This window comes from Calypte anna, chromosome 4A (genome assembly GCF_003957555.1).
Source record: "Calypte anna isolate BGI_N300 chromosome 4A, bCalAnn1_v1.p, whole genome shotgun sequence".
Taxonomy (NCBI): Eukaryota; Metazoa; Chordata; class Aves; order Apodiformes; family Trochilidae; genus Calypte; species Calypte anna.
The window spans coordinates 17562215-17588934 of record NC_044248.1 but is presented as its reverse complement, the minus strand read 5'-3'; the positions used below and the strand labels follow the sequence as shown (position 1 = coordinate 17588934).

The window sequence follows — 26720 nt, the reverse complement described above, 5'->3', positions numbered from 1 at the left end:
CAAGCAGTGTTTGCAGTTTGTAAAGGTAGTCAGACTTGAGCTGCCTGAGCAATGTTTTCAGAAAAGATTATGACTGTGTGAAGTATTTTTCTGGAATCACCTATACTGCCATCTGCTCATGACAACTCCCTCAGCACTTTTCATTTTTTCCTCTCTGACATTTCGAAAAAGAGCAGCTGTGCTGACTGTGGTCCCCTGTGCCAGGGAAGCAGTTGCTGATATTACCCTCCCTTCTGATTGCTTTGCAAAGAGTGCTGCTTTGAGGTCTTCTGAAACAGCCACTTTGAAGATCTCACCTTGCAAGCCAATGGTGAGATGTCAGGCCCAGAGCTGAGCACAGAAATTCAGGTGGGCCACAATTCTACATCTTTATCAACACCTGAATACAGTTCCACAGCTCTGTTTTGAGTTCCAGCCTCTTCTGGGCCTTTATAAGGTGGCTGGTTGGCTGTTACTTTCATTCCTCTCCTTCTTGCTAGAGATGTCAGGTATCTGACAGGGAATGGAAGTGCCATGCCAACAGTTAGGGCTCTATGGGGCTGCTTTTATTTGTATTGCTTTTTTGTTCTACGGTGTCTTAAAGAATTCACAAAGGAGACAAATCTGTGTTGTGGGAGGCACTGAACAAAACCATAGCAAGTCCTAAGGACATATTATTACACATGAAATGAAGTGGTCCTGTAACTTGTTTTCAAGATTTGGCATGTTGAGGGGTAGACCCTGGCTTTCACAGAGCTCCAGAGTTTGAAGTGCAGGACAGTATCATCTCTGTGTCATCAGATCTGATCCTGAGCCTCAGCTAGACATGGCTGATAAGATGAATCACTTTTTATGTAATTAGATTCTTTTAGAAAGGATGATGCCAGAAAAAGTCTGCCTACTGAGTAGGGGAGATCTTTTTTAACCCTAAATTTTTATTAGGGGAATCATGTTAAAATTATGCTTTTAACATGTTAGTTAACATAAATAAGTTTATCCAAAGAAAGAAAAAAATATCTCTTTTTCCCCCAACAGAAGGATCTCTTGATTCACTTCCTTTTGTTATTGATTTCCATTGGCGTGAATGTTACATCTGACTCTGAGGACTAAAGGAATGGACAGATACATTTGTAGACTTAAAAACAAGTTGTAATTTTAGAGATACCTTGTTTATGTATTGCCACTACCTCGTGTGAAGAAAGGCTCTTGAGGTGCAGAGCCTGGAATTAGTGTTATCCCAAAAAAAATTGGTTTGAGTGCACAGGGAAGCCAATCCATAATAAATCTGGGTGTGAAGTGACAGTACTGTGCTTACTCTAGGATAGCTTCTCTCCTGAATGCTCTCTCTCTGGAACAGGGATATCTCCAGGGAAGCTATTCTCAGATGTGTTCCTACACATATCAGATCCATGGTGTGGTTGAGGTACCACTGCACAGCCTCCACACTAATCACCTGTGTCCTTGTTGCTGACAACCACTTAGGAAGCAGCGCTGTCTCTGGAAGCTGGTGTGGTTACTTGTTGCAGAAGAGTTTGTGTTCAGCTTTGGAAGGTCTCCTAATGCCAGTTTCTAGGTACTCAGCAAACCCTCCTTCAGGACGCTGTGGCATTTTCAATTAGCTTTTAAAGAAATAAGAAAATAATTTGCCACGAGGCTGTTCTGTTTGCAGTCACTAAATTACTAGGTATTACTTTCCCTCTCTCCTCCTCCTTTTCACTCTGTATTGCACCATTATAAACAAACATTTCTGAGTGTCTGGTTTTGCCCTTCAGGAAAAAAATTTGTTTCAGGGCAGATAATGAAGTCCCTCAGAAGGTACAAGCAGCTGAAGATAGGTAAACCATCAATCACTGGTCCAAGGCATTGCAAAAAATACTAAAACATATACCCATATCTCTATTGCCAATCTCTATTGCCAATATAAATATTTAAATGCGTTACCAGTTTGTTTAGTCTGTCTGCTCTCTCTCTCTCTCTCTTTTTGGTTTGGTTTTGGTTTTTTTTTTGTTTGTTTGTTTTTTTGTTTTTTTTGTTTTTTTGTTTTTTTGTTTTTTTTTTTTTTGTTTTTTTTTTTTTTTTGGTTTTTTTTTTTTTTTGGTTTTTTTTTTTTTTGGTTTTTTTTTTTTTGGTTTTTTTTTACCTATCCTTAATGTCCATGTCAGGCTGGGGGGCATATTTTGGAACTAGAGAAAATTTTCTCATTGTAAGTGTAAGATTGTTTTGTGTTACAAAGCTGTTCAGTTTGGCTCGATGAGGCATCTGCATTGACAGGCTGTTGCAGTAATATTTACGTGAAGTAAACTGGATTTGTTTTATGTATGTCTGAATCTGGGCCTCCCTCGTGTCCAATGCCCCCAGCATGCTGCTGCCCACTGGACACGGGTGTAGATGTCCAGCAGGACATCCTGTCTGGTGGTGATGGCTCAGGTTACCATGCTTCATGATGTGGGTCATGACTTTACTGTGAAAATTAGCAGGTAAGGAGGCATGGCATGAGCATGCTGCAGGAGATCAGATTGCCAGCTGCCTTCTGAAGGAAGAGGGTAATCAGTTTGAAAAAGACAGATGTAATTACCACCCTTTCAGAGCTGATAATGAAGTGACATCATTTCTTATGTCACCTTGGTTTTCCTTCAGGGGGTCCATCATCACTTTTAACTAGACCCCAGTCTACTTAAATTGTGACGTTAACAAAATCACAGCCAGGACTGGAACAGCCTCAGGCACAGAGCCTGGCTGAGTCACCCAGATGCCACAACCTGTCACAGAGAATTCGTGGTTTGGGTTCACTTCAAGGCAGCCTCTCACACAGCAGCCCCCACCCATTTTGTGGGAGTAGCAAGGTCAAGCAGGATGTGCCCTCTCCTAGGACAGCAGGGGCAAGGATTACCCTTGGATTACCTGGGGGAATATAATTGCAGCTCATATTCAAGGCTAAGGTCTCCAAACCTGCTGCCCAGGTTTGCCCTCAGTAGTCTAAGTGTCCAGCTGCATGCATACTATTTATCTTTTAATTTTGAAAGAAAAAATAGTTATTAAAGATTGAATATTGGAATCCTTATGGCTGCAGAAGCATAAAGGGGGAATGAAGAAGCAGCTTTCTAAAGAACATTTGAGGACCTTCTCTATTTCCTGTATTTTTGTATCATGAGTAGGTAAATTAATGTGTTCTGTAACAGGACAGTATGAAATTACTGCCTCTTACCCTGTACTTTTTAAATTAATTGAATAACTACAGAACAAAATGGAGTGAAAACTTTTTTTCTTATTTATACTATGCAAAAGTAGCATGAAATCTAAGAAAGTAGAAGTGACTAAGAAAACCTGAAGAAACCTATAGCATCTACATGCTAAAAAATATGAAGCAGCAGTAATCTGAGCAACTTGGCCTTCAAGTAAGATATATGCAAAAGTTACTTTTTTACCATGAGAACAATCATTCACTGAAACAACCTCCCCAGGGAGGTGACAGATTTCCCATCACTGGATGTTTTCAAGATACGACTGGAGAGGGTGCTAGATAATCTGATTTAGGCTCCCTTTCCCATGAAAGGTTGGATCAGATGATCTTCTAAGGCCCCTTCCAGACCAGGCTGTTCTCTGATTCTGTGAGATTTTGTCAGGAAAATCCACTTGGTGTTGGTAATACAGTACCCACTTCTGAAGGCATCTTCTGTAATTAAGGGGTTAGATTCCTGTTTCAGTCCTAGTTTGTTTTATCCCTTGATTCATGAGTTAAACCCTGGTGGTATAAGAAAACAAAATACATTTTTAGGGAAAGATTGTCAACCTATATTTGATGCCTCAGAGGACACTTCTTCAGCTTCAGACTGAAGAAGGGCTTATGTGTCAGGGTAGTTGGTATAAGCAGTTTTTCCTTGACCTGGGTCAGACTAACAGAAAATATTGCATTTCTTTCAAGTCTCTTCCAACTTGTATTGAAAAGCCCCAGCAGCCTTTGAAGCAGGACTCAGATTCTTCCTCCCCAGGCACCAGTTTTTTCATTTGGTGATAACATCGGGTTCCCTCTTGCTCAATCCTCCTCTCTGAATAATCCTCAGTAGGAGGAGGAGAGATCAGCCTTACCTCAATCTGCCCTGAGCTTCAGTGGTCAGAGCACTCCTGAAGCTGAGGTGTTGAGGGTGTGAGGTCTCTCAGCCTCCCTTGCCAAGCCAGTGCTGCCAGTGGTCCAGGTACAACAGGAGGGAAACCTCAACGTTGCATTTTTGGATGCTTACCATGGTATTGAGCACAGCACTGCATAAGGGTAGCTACTTGGGGAGTTGGCTGAGAAGACTGTTTTTTTCAGACCTGGATAAAAGAATCCAGGTTAAAAGTATTTTTGTTAGTTCTGTTCGGAAAAAAAAGCTGATTCAAAACAAAAGTATTTTTCACAATTTTTACAGCATAAGTGGGCCTTTCCTACCATGTGAGATTTCAGAAGCCTGTAAACAACATTCCATCCATACTTGTGCTTTGGATAGATACGGACTTTCTGGAGCCTTTAAATGTTTTTACAGCATGTGTTTATTTAAATGGGAGGGTGAAATATCTCACTGAGGTATCTCATATTTAGCTGGGTGGAACCCATAAAACCATAAGCAGATTTGCATAAGATTTTTGCAAATCCAGTGAGTTTGGGTAGTTCTGTTTTGAAAATGGACTTATAACATCCTTCTCATCTATCCTCTTGCAGCAAAGGATAAGAATGCTGAGCCCCCAGAAGTAGAAGCCAGAACAATGTTTCTCTAGAAAAATGAGCTGTCAGCTATGTTAACTTCACAAAATATACAGCAGGATACAGCAGGAAACGTTGTACTCTTCCTTCCCTAGCCCTTCAATGAGCCCATGTTGTTATAAGTTTAAGAGACTGTGATTCATAGGTCACACACAGTTGACTCTTATAGAACTGATTCGGGGTCTTTGTTGAATAAGACATTGGATTTGATAAGACAGGAGAACTACTTTTTAAAATGGGAAACATTTGTGACATCTTAAAACACTACTTAGTCATGGTGGTGAAGATGCTTGCTCAACACTCAGGTGGGTATCTGACAGGGATCTCTGGGAGTTTGCAACTTCTGGAGAAGGTGTGCTGCAGGTCTGCTTTTGCTGATGTTCCCAGTGAGGAAGCAAGTGTGTGTTCAGAGCCTGATGTGTACCAAGATGTGTCAGGGATGTAACTGAGATACCCGTGATGACCTGAAAGGGATCTTATGTCACTTTTGGGTCACAGAGGTCAGAGGCAAATGCCACCAGAGCTGGAGCTGTGGGTGGCTCTCCATAGAATTGTCTGTCAGTAAGAGGGTACAAAGACAGCATTTGGTACTTACAGTACCAATGTACCAAAGGGGTGCAGCCCCATTGTTTTCTGTAATGTCGAATGCCAGTGGAGAACACATCAGTAATCCCAAGCCTTGGGTTGAACACATCCTGAAATTGAACTCATTGTTCCCCTTATATTATTTTACATCTAGAGACTCCTGTCTGTGTATCATAGCTTTGTGCCAACAGAGGGCCCAAACCTGCTCTCAGTAGCACTTGTTTGTGGTGTCTGTGATTGTAGATGCTGCAATGAGGCTCATTGTGTGCTAAATTTGTGTAAATACAAAGTTTCTGTCTGGCAGGCTGCAAGAATCAGGTTACGCTGATGCTGTCACCCTTGTTAATAATCCAAAACCCCTGGCTCCCATTGCAAGCATATTTTGCTCACTGCATCATAAAGTTTTTATAGTATAGGTGGGGATATTAGGAAGGGAAGACAATGCTGAGATACTAAGTTCCAGGAGACTAGTTATACCTGCTGAATATAACTCCGTGATCAAAACATTTAAAGATAAATGTGAAAAACACATGAATCAGAAGATAAGTTCTCACTCTTAACATTAGTTATATATATATATCTCCACATAATTTGAAAAATGCAGTGTATTGGATTGGGCAGTGTTATTTAGGTATAGTCTTAAGAATTTCTTTGTCTTTGGACTTGTATTTGTCACGGATAAATGGATTTTAGCAGTATTCACATTTTTAAGATTTTGTATATATATGCTGGAATTTTTCTTAGGCTCATTTTTCAGTTAAGGTTCTAAATGAGGAAGATATTTAATGATTCTGCTGCAGTGTCCTTACATAGAATCTGAATTTCTACTGTAAAAAGAGTATATTAATTTTTAATTAGTATATGGTGAAATCAGAGGTGAAGATGTCCTGTGCAGTACTAGTACTGTTCTTTGAGCAGTCTTAAATGGACTTGAAAACCAGATGTGAGGCTGACAGCTGTCTTACCAATCCTTCCTAATACCCAACTGACACACATTGCCTGTGATTGCCCCCTTGTGCACACCATCTGTAGATAAAATAACATACAGCTCTTGGTAAGTACACAAGTTTTCCATGAGGGGACATCTCTGGGGTCCTTCTAATTTGTGTTCTCTCACTTTTGTTTGAAACAATGCTCAAGTTTCCTTCAAGAGTGAGGAAGGCTGAAGTTTCTAGTGTGTTGTATAGAAAACGGTGCAATTCTGGAAGGTGATGAAAGCACTGGTAAAGTTTTCAAGCTCCACCTTTGCTAAAGTCAGGAGTTTGTAGTACTTTAGGCCTTTAATAGAGCACTTGAGCAGGATTAGTGGGTTTAAATGATCTATTATGTTGAATGCTAGAAGTACTAAAATGCAAGTTTTACAGGCTCTCTCATGATCTCAAAAGCACTGGTCCCATGTGTCTTATTTTTCCCTTTTATTTTTCTCTGAATCTCCTACCCAGGTATTCATAGGCTCCTTGCTGTGTCAGTACCTGAGCACCTATCATGAGTTAGAGACAGTGTGCTTGCTGTTTCCTTGTTTGTGTCAGCTGGTGTGAGTAGATTGCATGAAATATGCAGATTACTCTTGGAGAACTTAAGTATTTGATTGAGTTAATTACAAGTAAATACTGTCTTGCCTCAGGCAGGGTCACTCTGGTTCTGTACTTCTGGCCAGTAACTTCCTTGTGATTAAAAATATTTGTTTACAGTAATCTAGGAGCAAATAATGATTAATTGACTGATTAAAAGATTGCAGTCTTTCACTCTGGTTAATTCATAATTTTTGTTTCTCAAGGTCTACTTTAAGCAGTGCTGAAAAGGTGGAAGCCACAGCCACAACCCTGGCCATGCCTTATGTGAGCAGTGGTGGCTCAGGCACAGGTGGGGAAGGGGCAGCAGAAGCTGAAGCCATGAAGTCAGCTGTGCCTGTTACCTTCCAGAAAGTAGCAGTTGTCTTAGGCACAATAAAGCAGCAGTGCTAACACATAAAAGAAGTTGGCATTCCCAGTTCGAATGCTGACTTGCCCGTTTCAGCTGTCTCTAGCAATTTCCAGCTCTGTTCTCCTGTATGTGAGACAGCTGCAATTTGTTGGAATGGTTTAAGACTAGAACTTGAAACAGTGCTTGAACTTTGCAAAGAAATCAGTACAGTTGTAGTTTCAAAATCATCAGTGACAGAGTAGTGGCCTGAAAGAAGTGTCAGGGGAGGGAGAAAATATGATCTGGACCAATAATTTGTACACAGTCCCAACAATTGGGATTCTTGCACAATAATTCCAGTCATGATTTTTGCCCACAACTGCAGGCAACTAGTATTGTTTCCTTATTTCTTCCAGTTCCCTGTTCCCATGGTAGAGGTTAACTGGCCTTTTAAAAACCTTCATATTAGAAGCTGATAATGGTTGTTGAAATAAAAGGTTTTGGTTTTTAAAGAGAAGGGTAAAAAAACTTAAACGTGACCACGTTACATCATTCTTTGGTAGCATGTACATGAAGTTTAATCTCTATGGTTTATTTAAGAATAAAAATGTGTTCCAAGCTCTTTCAACTCTCCCAAAAACTAGTAGGAAATCTGAAGATTCCACCCTTCCCTCTGTACCAGCAGTCAGTTAAAAATGGGGATTTGTTTTCTATTGAATGCTTGTTCAATTTGCATCTGGCACTGTTTGCCTGTGAGTAGTTTTGGGAACTGTGGGAACAGAACTCTGAACTGCAATTCCATTCTTCACCATTGCAAAATCATTTCAAGGACCTGTAGCAGAATTAATGGCTGTGCTTGCTCCCCCTTCTCAGCAACCAAATCACCGGAATGGGAGTATGTCACTGTAGTTGATGACTAACATAGTAATTGTAAAAAAACACTCACTATATGTTTTCCTCAGATGCCTAGAAAACACTTTTTCTTATTCCATGGGAATTTTTAGTCCTTTTTCTGGTGATGCACCCAAATTCATACAGAGTAGCTGACGTCAAGTTTAAGTATACAGATACTCTTGCACACGTTCCTTATATAATATACAAATGTATTTTGTTTGACAGCATCATAGTGCAAAAGCATTGTAAACATGACAGCCCTTCCCTGGGTTTAGATCTTTAAAGATAGGACACAGAACAGCTTTAGGGTTTGCTAGTAAGGTAGTTCCAGAGTTTGTTGAATTACAATGGCTTCATTAAAACAAAAAGCATGAAAAGACTTTAGGAAACTGTAACAGGGATATGCAGAAATTAAAATGAAAAAAATTGATATTTGAGAGCTTTTTCCAATCTTGTGGGAAAGTGTTTAAGCTAATAACTTTAGCTTAAAGAAATAAATGTTATGAAGAACTTCACAAATATTTATAGAGTAGTAATGCAGAAATATAGAAACACTAAATCTACTATGTGTGTATACTTTAGCAAAGGCCTCTGGCTGACAATAGAGAGCAAATAATATGAGAAAATGCCTGAGAGCTAGGCAGAGAAGCCATTTGCCTCATCTGAACCTTTATTGTAGTTGTATCAGTGCTGGCACAGAGACGAATGGAGGTGTAGAATGGAATCACTCACCCTCAGCAGATCAAGCTGCTGTCCTGTACCTCCCTCCCAGCCAGTTCTGATGCCTCAGGTGTCAGGAAGCTGTTTATAAAAGGCTTTTTGTTTTGTTTTGTTTTGTTTAAGATTCTTCAAATTAAAGAGTAATAGTAACTAGGACAATTTACAACTTAAGTGAAAAATAATCTCTGAGACTGGGAGAGGTCATCAATGCCAGGGTACAGAGCACACAGACCAGCAGTTGTGATCATCCAGAAATGTTGCTGGCATCATGAAATCCCAGCACAGGTGCAGAGAACAGACTGTTTCTAATTGCATGTTTAGACAAGGTTTTTGCAGCATGACTTTCAGTGAAAGTTCATTGGAAGCTGTAATGCAGGAGTTTAGTCTTTGCTTTTTAGATGTCTCATCCCCCTCTTTGTGAATGTTAAAGAAGGTTTAATACAAGCAGGAGCTTCTTAGCCATAGCTAGTGATTCCAGTAGCTTGAGAAATGCTCTTGACATGACACAATCCTTTATAAAAAGCAGAAAAGGCAGCACCCAGTTCCAGGATTAATTTTCACACACAGAAAAAAAGAGGAATTTTGCTCTTAGAACTAGGATTAACAGAAGCCAGATTTCTGAGCTAGGATGATACAACATGATTTGGTATAAAGAGCAGAAGGGTATTGGTCATCTTCACTGCTGAAGATGTGGATGTCTGAGTCCTCTTGAGCACCGGTATGGTTTATCTGGAAGGGAGATTGTGCATTTGCTGCACTTTGGCTTAGCTCTGTAACAGGGGATTTGGTTGGAGTTAGGTTCCTCACTCTTTTTTTTGGTTTTGGCTCCAGCTCCTGGTGCATCATTGGCAGTGTAAGATCAGAAGACTTGGTGTCATCTCTGCCTGAGAACTGATCAAGTCAGTTCACTCTCTTATGATAGAGTTTCAGAAAGCTTTAGAGTTGGGATGTTTGACCTGAAATCCATACAATTGGTATTTGACCTTAAATCCATACAGCTGGTATTTGACCCGCAGTCTCTGCTGATGCACACATGGTGCTGATGGTTCTCATGGGACAGGAACTGCCTTCTTCTTGTGAGTCAACCTCTTACAACTCAAAACCTTCTCTTTCTTCAAAGATGTGGCAGGAGCCTCATGCCCCAGGTCTCACAGGTGAATTTATCAGCTCCAAGAAATCCAGAAAATTTCTTGTTGGTCACCATCAGTTCCTCCATCAGCCTTCCCACCAGATCAGTTCAGGGGTACCAGAGCAGTTGGGAGTTTTATGTGATAGGGTCAGGGTGTGATACACACTGTTGGTACTTCTGATCCTGGCCTGTGTCAACCCCAAATTACACAGGGATAAGACTGCTTGCAGTGAGGCCATAGCTGAAACACACTTGTCTAATCTGATCAGGATTTAGCTTTGGACCAGCAATGACAGCCCATTATGCAGTATTTTCTTCTGCTGGGCAATTCTGAGAGCACTGTATATATTATTTTTAATTGCACTTAGACAATGTGTCCATTGCTGCAGCCCTAAAGCAAAACAGCACCAAAATATGAGTGTGCTGGAAGTGATGTTGAGAAAGCACTGCTGGAACTGAGCAGGGAGAGCTTCTCCTCTGTGTATTTCTGCCAGACCTGGGTCACAAGCACTGTCACTTTCTAGATTCACTTACTTCCCCTGTTTCCTGCCCCAGAGGTCACAAGTGAGGCAGGGAGAATGAGGGGTAGCCTGTGATGTGACACAGAAAGCAGGGCATTTTTAAAAGAGTAAATGCATCATAAATATGTGTTTTATTTAATTTTTATCATAATACTGTTTCATTTAGATTGCCATAAGTTAAGTGAAAAAACCCATGCTGTTGTCCTTGTTTACTTTTTGCCTTTACATTTTGCCCCTGTGTCAGCCTGGGTAATGGAAATCTTTGAGGTCAACCTCACTTTCAGGCCCCCCTTTGCTGTGAAATTTAGGGATGCTGTAAGGAAAACACATCTCTCTTTTGAAACCCTTGTTTTCCTTTGAGTTTGCAAATGATGTGGAAATATTTCTGTTGGCTTTGAGCTTTTACAAATGGTAGGACCAAGTGAAGGCAACTACTAAGTTTTGGATCTCCTGGGTTTGGTGCTTAGGATGTGTTGCTCCTGAAGCCTGAAGGGCAGAGCTTCCCTCATATAAGGAGCAGGGAGCAATGTTTGCCCTGAGGTCACTGATGTTGATGCCAGTCAGAACTGCAGCCCTGGGCAAAATTCCAGCAGCCATCACTGTCCCATTACTACCTGCTGGTTAACTCAGATGGTCAGGATTTAGGGCAGCACATTTCTGCTTCATAAAAGAGGCTGTGAAAGCGGAAGAAACTCTTCTGAGTTTTCTATATGCACCTAGTGACTCCTTTAGTGTCATGAACTGTACAACACCCATTATTCATGTGTGTTTATCTCTGTTTTGGCTTTCAAATTGTTTTGGTATCATACAACTGCATGGATGTACTCACTGTCCAGCATGACTGAGAAGGAACATAAATCTGCAGTTCACTTTGGCCACCAGAGAGTGTTTGGTTTGCTTTCTGACTGCCTATATTAACCAGGTATCCCACTCTTCCAGCTGTAAATCAGGCAGCTGATTAATAATCACAGTGAGAGAAATAATTAGTACTGGCAAGTAGATGTTTTATGGATCTATCTTTTCTGAGAGCCAGATCCAACCATATGGAATAATGTAGCTGAAAGACTATAAATATGATTCCACTTAGACAGTCATCTCTTCTGTTTTCTGTTATCACAGCAGTGTCAGCACAAGGAAAACAATGAAAGTGAAGAGAGGCTGTTGCAGATTTTATTACAAGTTTGAGGGTTTGGGATTTTTTTTTCTTCTTCAAGGACACTGTGCTAATCTGAAGAAAGGGGTCTTGATTTGTGTTCATTTATGCCTGCCACAATTATTTAAGAAATAGCTTCAGTGTTCATACTTGAAGAGCTTTGGTTCTCTTTTAACTATTTCTGGCAGAGTTAGAAAGCTATGCCTTGTTCTTTGTATCATGAAAACTTGTCTTCTCCAATAAGCCACATCTTAAACTGTGTCAGCCCTCTTTACATTCAAAGTAACTGTTTTCTGTTGCTGTTGGATTGATGCTGTTAACTGGGTGTCTGCAGTGCAGGCAGCAGCAGAGAGTGAGGATTTCCACAGGAAGTGAAGGCTTTAGTAGTAAGGTACACCTGGGCACCAGGGCGCAGTTGAGTCCATGTAGCTGGGTGTTTTTGGGCGGAACCAGTTCTGATCTTCATGCTGATCTTCATGTAACTCACCAAAAATAAAAAAGATTTGAGTTAGAGAACCATTCACAAGGCTGGTGCTCTTAAAATCAGCTACTGATACTTTATTGGCACAGTGAAAACAAGAAAATAAAATGTGGAGCAGGAATATCTCATCGTATTCTGAATCTTTGCATTGTCTCTGTAAGGCAGAGTAGGTCTTTTGTGCATAGCAAACAATTCACCCTGAAGCTATTTATTTGTATTAATTTAATGAGTTAAGCTATTTTTAAACTATTTGTTGAGCATTTATAGGTTGGATTAGCAAATGTGAGCCTACTGAAACCAGGAGAGGTAAAGGACAGGTTCCCAAAATGCTGTATTGGAGAATCTGCAAGAGGGGAAGGTCTTTATGGTTCTGTTTCCTATGCAATACAAAGGAGAGCATCCTGCCATAGTGTGGGACGCTGGAGCTGTGAGGAAGTCACACCTCTTTTATTTGGGAAGGAATAGGAAAATGCCTGCTGCACTGGAGGCAGGAGAGCTTGCTCCTTCTGCTCTAAATGATGATTCTTGCATTCTTGTATTGGAATAGCTTCTCCAAATACATTTTTGTTGGTCTTCTGAAATAGTTTACTTGCCATAGGAGTATTTTCTTTTGAGGTGCCTCATTTTGCTTCTGAAAGTTTTTGGAAGTAACGTCTGCCACAGCTATTCCCATCCAAGACTTAAAGCATATACAGTTCCATCAATACATTCACAGTCACATCAGTATGATACAGGTTGGGTTGTTTGATTTTTTTCCCTCTAAGAGACAAAGGTTGCCAGAAGTGGTATGAGGTAAATGATGGTAAATCATAATTTAGTGCTAAAATTTTTAATTCAATTTGTCTCTCATAAAAAAAAATACCATAAGAAAATTTAAACTGCTCCAAAGGTGATAGAGAGATCTCTGTGATTCGTCCTAATCTCATCTTTCTATCCCAGGAAATGCTTTCTCAAATAATTTCTCTTCCAAGGCCTCTATTCAGTGCACTACTTCTTTTTCTGACACTTAACCCACTAGTGTTGTGTACTGTATGTATTATGCATTGCCTTTTGTGTATGCCTGATGTTACAAAGAGCTTTCTATCCCTAAGGGTTTCTGCAGCTATTTCTGTGAGTTTGTCCTACAGGGCACTTTTGTGAAAGTCATCAGCTAGCCTTTGCTATGAAGAAAGAGATAATAGTAACTGAAAGTAGGCCAAGCTCATTAGATTATGATTAAAAGGCAGATTTATTTTTTTTTAATCTAGTGAATGAGGTTCTGGTGGGCGGGCACTGGGCAGAAATGGTGCTGGAGAAAAGTTGCAGGTGCTGTGTCCTTGGGCCACTCTGTCTCTTCAGCTATTTTATAGCTTTAATTAATTACTGACTCATGAAGAGCACAGAGACCTTTAATTTCACCCAAGTGACTTTCTTTAACAAATCTTAAGAAAGAAGTTCCGAGTATGGTCCTGCCTTTGCTGTGTAGGATGAAGGTAGAGCAGACAGTTGGAACCAGAAGCCAGTCAAGTTATTTCAGAGCAGGATTGCAATTTGCCTTTTACTATGCTGTATCTTTAGACCTTCTGTGAACATGCATGTTTCCATCAGAAACAGTGGATTGTGTCACTGCAGAGGTAGAGAAAGGCTTTAGGATTTGGATTTTCCTCCAGAATTATTTAAGAACCAGCTCTGAGTTCTTCAAACCAGTGAAGCACTAAGCTAACCCAAGGACCCTGATCTGAGGTTTGAGGACTTGTGTTCAGTCAGCCAGTGGGACCCCAAAAATTCTTCCTTGGCCCTGGTGAGGCTGGGGGGAGGTCAGTAGGACCCCACAAACACCCCTTGCACCTCTTCCAATGTCAAGTCAATGACCCCTCTATTTCAGTCTCTCAAAACTTCATCTCCCTGGCTGAATTTGAGAACAATACATCAGTTGCAGTTCAAGTAATAAATGGTCTGTAGAGGAACACATTAACTATCAGGCATTCAAGTCCCACCTGCAGCCCCCTCTTTATTGACTGCACTGGCTGAAGGGCAGACCCTGCCTCCTGCCTGGCAGACCAGGAACTGTGGCCATGTTGGTGACCAGGAAAGCTTTTCAGGGCATGGGGCTGGGTAAGGCTTCTTTTATTTCACCAGCAAACCTGGAGAAGCTGTCAGACCTCACCCTGCTGTCCTTCATTGACCCCTTCATTGAAGCAAGGAGGAAATTACAAACTGTAACCTTCTGGCTTAATTAGCCACCTGCTATTCCTGCCCTCTTGCATCTACAGCAACTATTTATACACAGGAGACTACATGATAGGCTATGGCTCTCAAAGTTTTCTTGCCCAGTAGTAGTCTTTCCATGTCAGGTGGTAACTCAGCTATTCTGAATGACAGTTTTCCTTCTTTTTGAATCTGTGTGACATGACAGGACTGGCATTTTTCCCACTTGCTAAGCATCCGTATTTCATCAGCCACCATGATCCTCACTGTTTGTACTTGAGGTGATTACTTGACACCAGGTAATTTCAATAAGTAATCAGCATTTAAATACAACTTACCATGTCACCCTTTCCCTCCCCTATCCTTAGATGTAAAGGAGCATCCCACTATGGCCTTACCAAGGAACGGAAGAGACGTTCCCAAGACTGCTCTCCGGACCATGGCTCCAGCTTAGCAGTAGCTGCCCTGGGCCCTGAGCTCTCAGCAGCTGCTGCCATTGCCTTAATGACAGATGAGCCAGGGCTGGTGAACCCGGCCTTCAGCCCCACCTCAGAGGACAGCCAGTCAAGCAGCAGCCCTGGGGACCTGCATCGCAGCAACCGAAACAGAAGTAAGAACCAGAAGTGACGGTTTCAGAGCCTGGTGCCCTCTTTCAGCGTTTGTTTTCTGTGAAGCGTGTGTTGCTGGAGTCTTTAAAAAAAAAGGGGGAGGGAGGGAGAGTGAAATTTTAAACTTTACATGGCTAATCAAACTGCATACTCAGTGACCCAATAGACTTGAGGTAAAAAACAAATTTGCTTGCCCCAGGGAACAGTCAAGCTGAAGATGGATTTCATGTACACATGCTGACCACAGGTTTTGAGAAAGATTATTCAGGCAAGTCAGCTCAGTGGGAAAAGCAAATGGCATGCGGGATGTGCTGATAAGATGGGTGCCGTGGCTACCCCAAAATATATTGGTCTAAATAACTCCCATAGAAAGTTCCAAAGGCAACTACCCAAAAGCCTACTGGGAACTGTGTTTGGCTGTTGCCAAATATTTGAGGGCAAACAAACCTTAAGAACCTCAGGATGTTTGCCAGCCTTCCAGGGAGGTACAACTCAGAGGAGCTGGTCCTGTTAAAATAACTATAGTCAGGGACAACTTGCATTGAGAACTTTGTCTTGATACTTCACCCTCTGATACTGTGCCTTGTTCTGATGAGTGGCACATTTGAAAAACATAGCTAGGCCAGAAGCAGACTCAGAAGCATTAATGGTGAGTTCAAAGCTTGCATTTGAGGACTCTGAAGCAAAAATGAATAGCTCACTTTGTGTTGCACCAGCTGTGTGTTAGGAGGATGGATGAAGAGCTGAAGGAAGACTAGAAAGTGAGAAGCTCTATCCTCTTGTGTGTGTAGGGCTAGGGAAGCAAGGAAAGGGCAGGGACATGCAGAGAATACCAGAATGAAATTAAGCCTGCAGTCTGGTTTGAGGGCATGTTGTATTATTAGATTATAACATTTGGCTGGCATGCAGAGCTTGAACAGACAGAATGGCAACAATCAAGAATATATATTGGTTGGAAAAGATGGAAAGGATGGAAAAAGAGAGTGACATGTTTCAAAAATATTATGACTTTTTTCAGTATTGCCTTACCCAGGTTGGATGATGTAACTTAATTGGTCCCTCTCACCTGAAAATCTGTGCATTTTTGACATGAAACTGTTGGCTATCGTTGGCTGCTTTGGTAGCTTTACAGGATTTTGAGGCAGTAGTGTGGTGTTCTTTTTTTGAGCAGAGTTTTTAACAACACCTTCCAGCTTTTTTTTTTTTTTTTTGGTGTCGAACTTACATAGCTCAGGAAAGGCAGTACCTCCTTTAGATGTGTTTTTCACAGAATTGCTGCTGATTCTGCCTCATTCTGATAACTTGAGGATTATTCTCTCCCAGGCTACTACACTTAGAGGAGATTGCTGTGTGTGACTGGCAAAACACTGAGGGAAGGCAATTTCAGGGTGTGAAACAGAAGCAGAGCAATTGTACCTAGATGCAAGAGGGTTCAGCTTTGGAATATCAGCTGGAGTTGGGTGCAAAGGTGAAATGCAGGAGGCCTCATTTGTTAATGTTGTGCCTCAACATATTCTGAGGCTGCAGAAAAGATGTAGTTTTAGCCCAGGGGTGCTGAACTGTACTGATTTGGTTTTTTTCCTGCTGTTGCAGCTCGACACTTTGAACGCTCCACTATAAGAAGCAGATCTTTTAAAAAAATAAACAAGGCCTTCAGTGTTCTTCGAAGGACAAAAAGTGGCAGCGCCGTTTCCAACCAGGCTGACAGGGAAAGGGAGGCTGTTGGAAATTCTACTGCTGGAGAGGAAGGTAAAGCTTTGTTCTCCTTGTGTTAAAGCTTAAAATGGGGTAGGAGACCCTATCCACATGGGACTGGACATCCATGACTGACATGCCTTTCATGTGGTAGGCAATGCATGATTAAAAAACAGAAAACTCAATCTTTCCTTATTTTCTTCTTTAAAATGTTGTTAGTGACTGGCAGGCAAGAATATTGCTGGAGGGTGTGGGACCCCATGTAGGGCTGCTCTGGTAAAAACCTGTGTACCGCAGCCAGCCCAGTATCTAGCACGTGGGATATGGGGTCTGAGTGTCTGGGATCCATTACTGGAGCTGTCATTGATTTTCTCTATCATTTTATTCAAGAGACTTCATCAGCATGTGTCTGTCTGCCTAAAGCAAACAGATCTCAGTGATCATACATCATAGGAAATCATGAGTTTGAGCTAATTTTTATGAAGCAGTGGAAATTTACAGTGGGAGGGTGATATGAAAGTGCAAATACTGTAACTATTCCAGCACTTCTGTGGGATCCTTGGTGACAGACCTGTATTACCTCAACCAGGCAGGTGATGAGGTAAGAATGCTCTGCTCTTAAACAGGGGGGAGAGGCAAATTTGTTTGATGTACGTCAAGGATGAGGGGTCCAGCAGGCATTTGACATTCTCAAAGCAATAAGCAAATGTTACTAATTGCTTTGGACTGTAATTATGAAGCAAACATTAGCATTCGTGCATCAAGAGGAAGTGATGATAGAGTGGGAATCATTGTCTTAATCAAGGTCTTCATGGAGCTTATTATTCCTGTGCTTGATGCCTCAGCACCTCAAGTCTCTTCCCAGATCAAATGTCCAGGAAAAGGGCTTTAAGAAGACAAAATATCTAACTTTCCTCTGTAGTATTACCTACCATTTCAAACTAGCATTGAAACTCACAAAGGGCTGCCAAATTCTGTCTTTAGGCATCATTATTCTTTAAGAAATGAATTGGAGAACAGTTTTCAGTATTTCTCCTGCTTTATTTGCTTACACCTTAAGAAGAGTTTTACTACATTAATGTGTTTGTGGTACTTACTCTCCTACACCACATACTTGCTGATGTAGGCAAAATGAAACCTAGTCGTTGAAAATTGTAAACCTTTTCCATAAAAATAATGTGGATCTGCTCCTTGGCCTGGAAGCATCATTAATAGCTTTACTGTCCCAAATATTTTATTATTTTTCTTCCACTAAAATATTGTAAATAAGGTGTCTATGGCTCTCTTTGAGCAGACAGATAGGTTCCTTATGCCCTAGCAATTGTGGAATACATTGTAAGCAAAAACCCTTCTTCAACTGGAGTGAAATTCTGCATGTCTCAAGTTCATACTTTTCAAAAAGCACCTCTTCAGAGTAAAACACAGACATTTTTATGACTGCTTTCTACCTAGGCTAATAGTTGACATTTGTAATTGTGCTACTGAAAGCTTGGTTTCATGTCCAGAATGTGTGGATGTTCTGGATGCCAACAGTTCCTACCCAGTAACCCAGTGCAGCACAGATGTTACCAGAAGGAGGTGTGAACATGACACTGGCCTTTACATTTCCAGCAGAATGAAAAGCACTGCTGTCTCCTTTTTAAGGGACATATAATGGGGCCCTGAAGTGGCAGTCACTCTGGGGTCCTGTTGACAGCGTTGAGATTGTAATTTTCTCCTCGACTCTGCTTGTGGTTTCAATCCTCTGCACCAAGCATGCCTATAAACTTGTGAGTACTGCACTGGAACAACCAGGTAGGTCCTTAATTACCTAATGAGCAGTTACTCTTACATATGAGATCACAGAAGCTGGGTGCCTACATTACAGTATTAATTATATATGCAAATAATACATTTTGATTGCACAGTTCTGGAATTTGGTCTTTAAATAAATGCAGGCAAAGGACTTGCACCAATACAAATGCAACTTCAACAAAGATCTCTACTCAGTCCTTTGCAACAGGTGCTCTGTGCAATGGGCTCTCTCAAAGGCTCTCTCTGTTTCTTCCTATTGGAGAAGAAAATGAATATACTTCTTTCTGTAGCAGTTACCATCCTGCCAGCTGGAGGCTTGTTTTCTTCTCCAGTTCTGTGTGTTTTCTTCTTTATTTTTTTTTAAACAGCTGTTCTGAGTCTGCAGTTGTACTCCTGGTTAGAGCTGCTGGTCAGTCTTTAGGGACAGTTGTGGTATGCTGCATGCTGTGCTTGCTAAAGGTCCAAACCTATTGGGAAAAGGCAGCCCCATGTGTCTGTCTCCCCATTGCCACTCCACTTTCCTGTGTGTAGTGATCCTGGCCTCAGAAGCCCCCATACCCAATGTGAAAGCTGCTGCTGCTTTGACCCAAATTTCACAGGTTCATGGCAGTAACCACCTGAGAGCACACCTCAGCGATGCCTCATTGCTCCAGGAGATTGGGTAGCACTTCACCCATCTCTCTGGTGGCTTCTTTCCTCCTTGGTCAGTGAGTGAGCAGAAAAAACTTGAGACTGTGGCAGACTCACAGTGGGCATGGAGTGAAATAACTCCTTCTTGCAGATAACCTCTTGTTGATAAAAGGTGTTGTCAGGTCATCTGGTAAAGTTCAACATATTAAAGTCCATTTGTCCCCAATTTTCAGAATTCTCTCAGTTCAAATGTCTCTGTTTATACTGTGTTTCACCTGTATTTTAGTCAAAGGAACTGTGAGAACAAAACCCATAGTGCCTTCTATTTATTTGCCCTCAACACCACCAGCACTGATGTCAAATTAACTATTTGCCCACTGCAGACTATGTAAGTGCCTTTAATCTGAAGCTGATACATCTGTTGGGCCAATGCTCAGTTGCAATATGATTGTGAGGGTGCAAGACAAAACAATCATTCCTGATGTCAGAGAAAAAATATTCAAATAACCACAAAGATGCATAACTCGAAACTGAAAGCAGTATTAGTTTTGGAAAATTCCTATTCTAGTGAAAAAAAATATGTATAATGACAACTGTGGTTCTGTTATAATTACAGCAGAGAAATAGTGTCAGTATAATGCGCCTTTATACCTGGAACTGGTAGCAGTCCTGTTCATGATTTCCATTTGCAGCATAATGTTTGATTTGTCACATGCACACACTTTGGATTTACGTGATCCAGGCTTTCCTTTTGACTCTCTTTAAATGTTTCAGTGACATTTTCAACAGAGAACAGTTCATTGTGCAAACCAAAGAAAATGTTAGAAGTTAATGAAAAGTGCACTGATGAGAAAACATCTGAATGAGAGAGGTGTTAAGATTTTCTCATCTTTTAATAATTTGATCATTTTTAAATCACCCATGCAAAGAAGTATTTGTCTGTAGTGCTGCACCCAATTTTGTGATAGAGTAATCTCATTAACAGCATTACAGCTACAAATAGCTTTTCAGGTCTGAACTAGAAGTTAGCAAAGATTAAAAGGGAGGTTTTCATTCTGAGACTTGAGGGAAGGTGACAGGGATGCCCTTCTGGCACTGGTGCATTTAAGATGTAATAACTTCTGACTGGTTCTACTAGTGTAAATGACCTTGACAATCTACTTAAATGATAAAATATCTCTGAACAAAGGCTGATCCAGCACCGCGGCACTTATTTGTATCACTGTGCTCTTAATTTGGCATCATACTCTTTAAATTCACTTTCAAGAAAAGATATATATATATATATATATATATATATGACACACACACTCTTAAACTGAGCTACAAAGTTGTAAACCAGCTAATATTTTAGGATGAAAGAATTTGGGAATGCAATTGCAAAAACCTCTTTGCAGTTTTCAAGTAAAAGGGAGCCCTGCTTCTGGTTTTCAGAAACATTCATCAGTTCCATTTTGCAGTCAAGCCATTGTAAAATAAATTACTTGAGGATGTCAAATGCTGTTCAAAGTTGAACTCATTCTTTTTAGTCTCATGGTGGGTGCAGATCTACCATCTGTTATTGCTTTGCAGCAGTCAAGACCAAGGCAGCCCTGGCAGGATCACAGAACAGACTCTCCTGTTGTATGGGTGTATCTCACTCCTACTGTTCAGTCTGAACTCTGTTGTAATTTATATTTATATATATATGTATATCTATACACATATGTATATGAAATAGGCATTATAAAAATACTTTAGTGTTTGGGAAAGGTACATGAAGAAAAATAAGGTAAGTGAAACACACGGATGGCTCTAAGTATCAACAATTTCATGGCATTAAGGCTCACTGCATGCAGAAAAGAAAGTGGTTTATCCAGCCCCAGGACAAGACAGCACAGTCCAACTTCTCTCTCAGGAAGACTGCACCCTGCAGGAATCCCACACTGTTCCTGTTTTCCTCATATTTGATTCAGTTGCAGTTCCAACTTCCCAAAACAGGTCTTGGAAATCTTACAGAGCTGGTTCAAAGCACTCTGCTCTAGGATGATGAGCCAGGCAATTTCCAGAAGAAAAAGGCTGGCTCTGTAGCATTTCCTTCATTGAAGACAGATAAACTTTGCTGGAAATAAGATAGCCATAACTCTTTTGAGACATGTTCCAAGAGTCATTTTAGTTCTTTTGGGACTCTTTTGGTAAGGGGAATGTGCAGAAGCAAGAAGAAACATTAAAGCTGGCATTGCCTTCTACCTGCCCCTTGCATTGGATCAGCATCCTGGAGAACTGATGGAAGATATTAAATCAGAATGATGGAAAATGGCTGGGAGGATGAATGGCTACATGAGAACAAATTGGGAAGAAAGGGTTGCAGAATGAAGTCCCAAACCAGCACAAGTGCACGTGACATTCACGGACACAGGAATGTTCCAAGAATAGGTTACACAAGCTTCGTTTAAATTCTGGTGGCCAGGTGCTGGGAGGCATGAGTGTGTGTCCCTGCAGATAGCTGGGCTGGCACTTCACATCCCTCAGACCTTCTGATCTGGACTTGGAACCTGACACACAAGTCTTTTTTACTGTGACTTTTGATTAGTCTCGACTCAGGTCCTAGCAAACATTACCCAGTGCTTTGTCACACTGGATCCTGGGAATGAAGGCAGAAGTTATCTTGATGGTAGCACTGAGAAGGGGCACAGTGCACATAGAAGTCAGTTGAAACCTGAGCACTGGAGTAACACCACCATTAAGTAGTATAAACTGTGGAGATAAAATATTAAGCATACTATATTAAGCATACTTAAATTTTGTCTTGCAGTCTCATGGCCACTATATTAATGTGTTCATGTCCTACATTGTACCAAACATGCAGAATTTACTGTGTAAAGCTGGTCTCTCCTATGTTGTTTGTTACTGTAATGGGATGTGTGGAAGTATCAATAAAATTGCACACTAATATAAGGAAAACATTGCTTAAGAAAAAAGCACACAATCTTTCTGAATGCAGATGACATTTTATTATATTAACAGATTCAGAATGCTCCTTACAACCCCCGGTGACAATACCACAACAATCTGTGGGAAAACCTGCAAGAATCACCAAAAACAAGACAGAAAGTTTGCTTCTTTCTAGATTCAGCTCTTCGGTATTTAAGGACTGGAAATGTAAAATGGTAAAGAAAGGTATGCAATACTCCTGGGTTTTCCTGCTCTGGAAAACCTGGTCAAACAAAATGGAGAATTCTAATTATGAGTGTAAGAACTGGAAACGGGTCTATGCAAACTGATGCTCCAGCCTCACAACCAGTTGTATATATGTGAATGGTACAAACCCTCAGCTCAGCTGGAGTCCCTTAACTTAGGCTGCTGAGGCCCCATTGACTGTACACAACCAGGTGCTGGAGCAGGGTTCACCTCTTCTGGGTATGGTATATATACTAGAAAAATTCAAGTTGAAGACTTTGCTTTCCAGACACAGCATCATCTTGAAATAGGCACGGTAGGTTTTGATCATACTGTACACAGTAAATGCAGACTGTTTGGTGAACAGGTATTTTATAGATTTAGTTTGTCATATTTATTGTTAGTTTATCCAAATAGGCATTTCACTTATGACAGTCTATGTTGTTGGTAATACAATTGTCCATGTAAATGGCTGGGATGAAAACAAAGGCAAGACTTCAATGAAAAGAACAGAAATTAAAGGAGCGTTGAGGTTTTTTTGATGCTTGACTCATCTGAGGAGAAAATGGTGCAAATTAAAAGATACATTTATTAAAAAGCACAGCAAATGAAGACATAGGGTGAGGCAGTACATCCTGCTAGCTATGAAAAGAGAGGCCTTAGGGACTTGCAGAGTGGCAAGAAAAATGTCTTTGGAAGATTTGTACTTTCCAGAAGGAAGTTAGGTATTAAAAATTCCTCTAGACGAATCTGCATAAAGTCATATTGAAAGTCAGCCAGCTGCCACTGCAAGACTTAGTAAAACAGTTAAGTCATTGTTCAAAGTGCAAAGAAGCTTAAATAAGGTCATAAAAAGATATGTGCATATTATGTAAGTGTAGACTTTTTCACTGCCAATTTGCTGTGATTTTGCTGTGGGATACTGAAATAATGGGAAACTGAAATAATGTAAGAGTGTCAATAGTTTTTCAGTCCACAATTCTCCACGATCAAGTAATGTAACTGGGTAATTTCTTTAGAAAAGTTTTAGGAATGTGGTATGGAAGAATTAGTGTTTGAGAAACAACACAGTTTGTTAGGACCTGAGGTGAATCATCATCCAGTAAGAAATGGAAATATTTCTCCTATAGGACTACTTTCATATTCTGCAAAATATGCAGAGATATTTATTTATGCTATTTCCTTACAGAGAAGATGTGGGGATGCAGACTATAAATCACATTTTTACATATAAATACCCTTATGGCCACACTGAGACTGTAAAATGTGCAGACTTATCCTGAAGCAGGGATCAGGCCTTGGGTGATTTTTGAGTATTTGTATCATCTGACTTTAAGCACCCCACTGAGATGCCAGAGTTAATTGTCTCTTTCTTCTTACATAGCAGTGGAGAGAGTTTAGCACCTCCAGGGGTGGTTTAGCAGTGAAGTGGCTATGGCTCCCTTTGGGTGCCCATGCACTATAACGGAAATCAGAGCAAATAGATCAGCATATTATGCATTTGTTTTATAGGCCTGGGTTTAGATGGAGTGAATCCACCCTTCAGGCTAGAGAGAACAAGTTACAAGCTGAGCAAATATTGTCCAGAAAGGAGAAGAGTATGGGGAATATAAAGCAACTTCTATTCCTGATACATTAAAGTTGTGTGCATAACTGAAACAAAACCATATTAGAGCAGAAACTGCTACTATGAGAGTATAAATTAAATAAATACTTGGATATTAGGTTGATGAAGGCTGCATTGTTATCTAGATAGACTTTTATTGCCTGTCAACTCTGTGTAAAACCACAAAGTTGAAGTCTGTGCTACCAGTAGGTGCTTTTTACAGACATGGAGGAAGACAGCTTCCCACCTCGAAGAGCGTATGATCAAAAAAGTGGTAAGGGATGCAACGTGGTGTTTCTTAATACTTTTTTCCTGCTTGCTCTTTCTCCTTGATCTGTCTCAAAACGTTTTGGTGTCCTTGCTGGTTTGTTGCCTACTAATTCTGTGGTAGAAAATGTTTATTCTATCTCAGATTACACTGTGTTAATTTTCATGTAACATTTTACTACTATTCAGTAACAGTCACTGCACTTTCATTTCTAAATTAGGCAATTGAAAAAACATTAGCATTTAATTTTTTGACTTACAGGTTTTTTCATGTGAGACACATAAACAAAAAAATTCAAAACCTTTCTCTCACCTATGGAGGATGCAAAATAAGTAGAAGGCTGATATGCCTGTGCTAGAAAAGTCACTGATGCTTTTACTTCAACTTTGCTCACTGCTGAATGTAGATTAAGAGTTTGAATTGACCTAGAAGGAAAGAAAGTATTAGTGACATGCTGTGAAAGCAAACATGCTAGTTGAAAAGTAGGGTTTCGAAGAGGAGATGATAATCCAGTGCATTCTAAATACAGCACAGCCCCAGGCCCACCACTAATCCCTCTTCCCCACACCCAGACTGACAGGGCCAGCAGAGATCTTTCCCTCCAGACACCTTGAACTCACTTTGATTTTAATACAAACAGGTGGCAGTGAGAGCCAGTCATTCCTCCTTGTTGGAATTCAAGCAGTGATGGAAAGAGAGGGGTCTGGTAGAGAAACTGCTGTGTGCCTTGGGTTGTCTTTCTGTTATCTGAAGGTAAAAAATGCTTCCTTGGATGGCATGAGTCGAGTACCTCAGCTATGGCACCAAAAATGGAGGAAAAGGGCAGCCTGGGAAGCTGCCACTGGGGCAGGGTGCTCAGCCCACCACAGTGGGGATGGATGTTTGTCAAGATGGATGTCCATACCCATCTACTCCAGGGCCAACAAGGAACCGTGGCCTGGTCCAGAGGGGTCTCTGATGACTAAACCCATATTTTGTTCCCTTATTAGTAGTACATGTAGATGTTTTAAAGTACGTTTCATCTGTCTGAATTACATCAAAGTTGTAGGGCTGTGTTTCATAGGGGAAAAAGGAAGTCTGAATGTGGCATTAAACATGAAAAAAAGATTCCTTTAAGTCCACTCAGCAAGCATAGGTATCCTTTTCTACCTACTTACTGTGAATCACATCTATGCATAAAACCTTGTTTGGATAACTGCCAGGTACTTGATGTTGTGTGGTGTATGTTTTAACAAAGCAAATCTGTGAAGTCAAATAAATACCTTACAATGTGCATTTCCAGGTTTTCCCAGATTGTATCACCTGATTCCAGATGGGGAAATTACCTGCATTAAGATCAACCGAACAGATCCTCATGAAAACCTGGCCATTAGGATTGTGGGAGGCAGTGAGACTCCTTTGGTTCACATTATTATACAGCATATTTATCAAGATGGAGTAATTGCCAGAGATGGAAGATTGCTGCCTGGAGACATGATACTGAAGGTACAGTACCCTGGAGACACAAGATGAAAGTATCAAAGTAAGATGAAAGTAACAAAGAATAAGACAGAGTAGAAGTCAGTCATGAGATGAGAGTTGAAGAGTTGCTGGTTTGTGCGGGTAGAGTAATGCATGCAGAAAGATATTCAGTTCCTCTGGATGCTGTGATAATTTAATTCTGTAGTTTTTGAGCCTCATATATTTGCTTATTTCTACTGTTCAGTAGTAGGCTTCTCTGATTTCTGCTCACACATGGTAGATGTGAAATGTGGTGCAGCACAGTGAACTGTTGGCTTTTCTGACCCAGTGGTACAAAAGTTTTTTTTCTGAAAGCAGAGGCTGGGCTTTTTGTCCAGTTTGTTTATGCTGAACCATGGGCTCAACTCTCAGTTAGTGAGGTTTCCAGTGCCTTACGTCCCACTTACACCAGAACAGGTGATCAGGATTAATTTATTTCAGCATCTAGCTCCTCTGTATGATGTGTTCTGCACTGCAGAGCATGAGATGTTGCCCACTGTACTTTGTGATTGTTGTTCCACCAGCAGCCACAGGTGAAATCTCCAAGAACAAATGTAAGCATCATTCAGGCATTAGCTGTTGGCTGCTACTTCTGCTCCTCTTTCTATTTCTACAGAAATGTATAACAGATGAACCAGAATTAGGCTAAATGGTTAAAGTTCAGGTATCTTGTAAGCTGTGCCTTCAGAACAGCTTTGGAGTGATCTCTTTTGAACTGATCTCTCAGGTGCCCCAGCAGCCTGGAGCTCTGCAAGGATGCCAAATTAAATTAATGCCTCAGTCCTTATTAAAAAATAGATTACTGAAAAGGCAAGTTTGTTTCATTGTTTTGCTGTTGTGCAGTTGGAGTGCACAGGTAAATTCCTATTGCAAGCTAGTGCTACAACCAGAACTCATCCAATAAGGCTACAGGAACTGGAAGTGAGGTGGACTGCAAGGTCTGGAATACGTATCTGAGGGTCATCTTTCAGGTAGGACTCTGGAACCACATCTTAATGCCTGCTGTGGCATTCCTGGCTGGTAGGGCTAATGAGTTCTCCCAGCCCCTCTGACTTCTTATTCTACATATTCCATGTGAGTAATTATTAAGTACACTGTCATTTGAAGTTCAGAGTGCCACCTGTAATCCATCTTTTCCTAGCTTTTGGGGACCCCAGTGGTAGCTGAAGAC

At 40.8% G+C, this 26720-nt stretch overlaps 1 protein-coding gene across 1 annotated transcript in view; it reads left to right on the top strand.

The window, feature by feature from the left end:
* LNX1 (ligand of numb-protein X 1) overlaps positions 1-26720 on the top strand; it is a 61233-nt gene that overhangs the window by 12966 nt on the left and 21547 nt on the right. The window contains exons 2-4 of the mRNA XM_008491828.2: positions 14658-14899; positions 16491-16646; positions 25332-25534. Coding sequence (XP_008490050.1) covers positions 14658-14899; positions 16491-16646; positions 25332-25534 — 601 coding nt within the window. The remainder of the gene's footprint in view (positions 1-14657; positions 14900-16490; positions 16647-25331; positions 25535-26720) is intronic.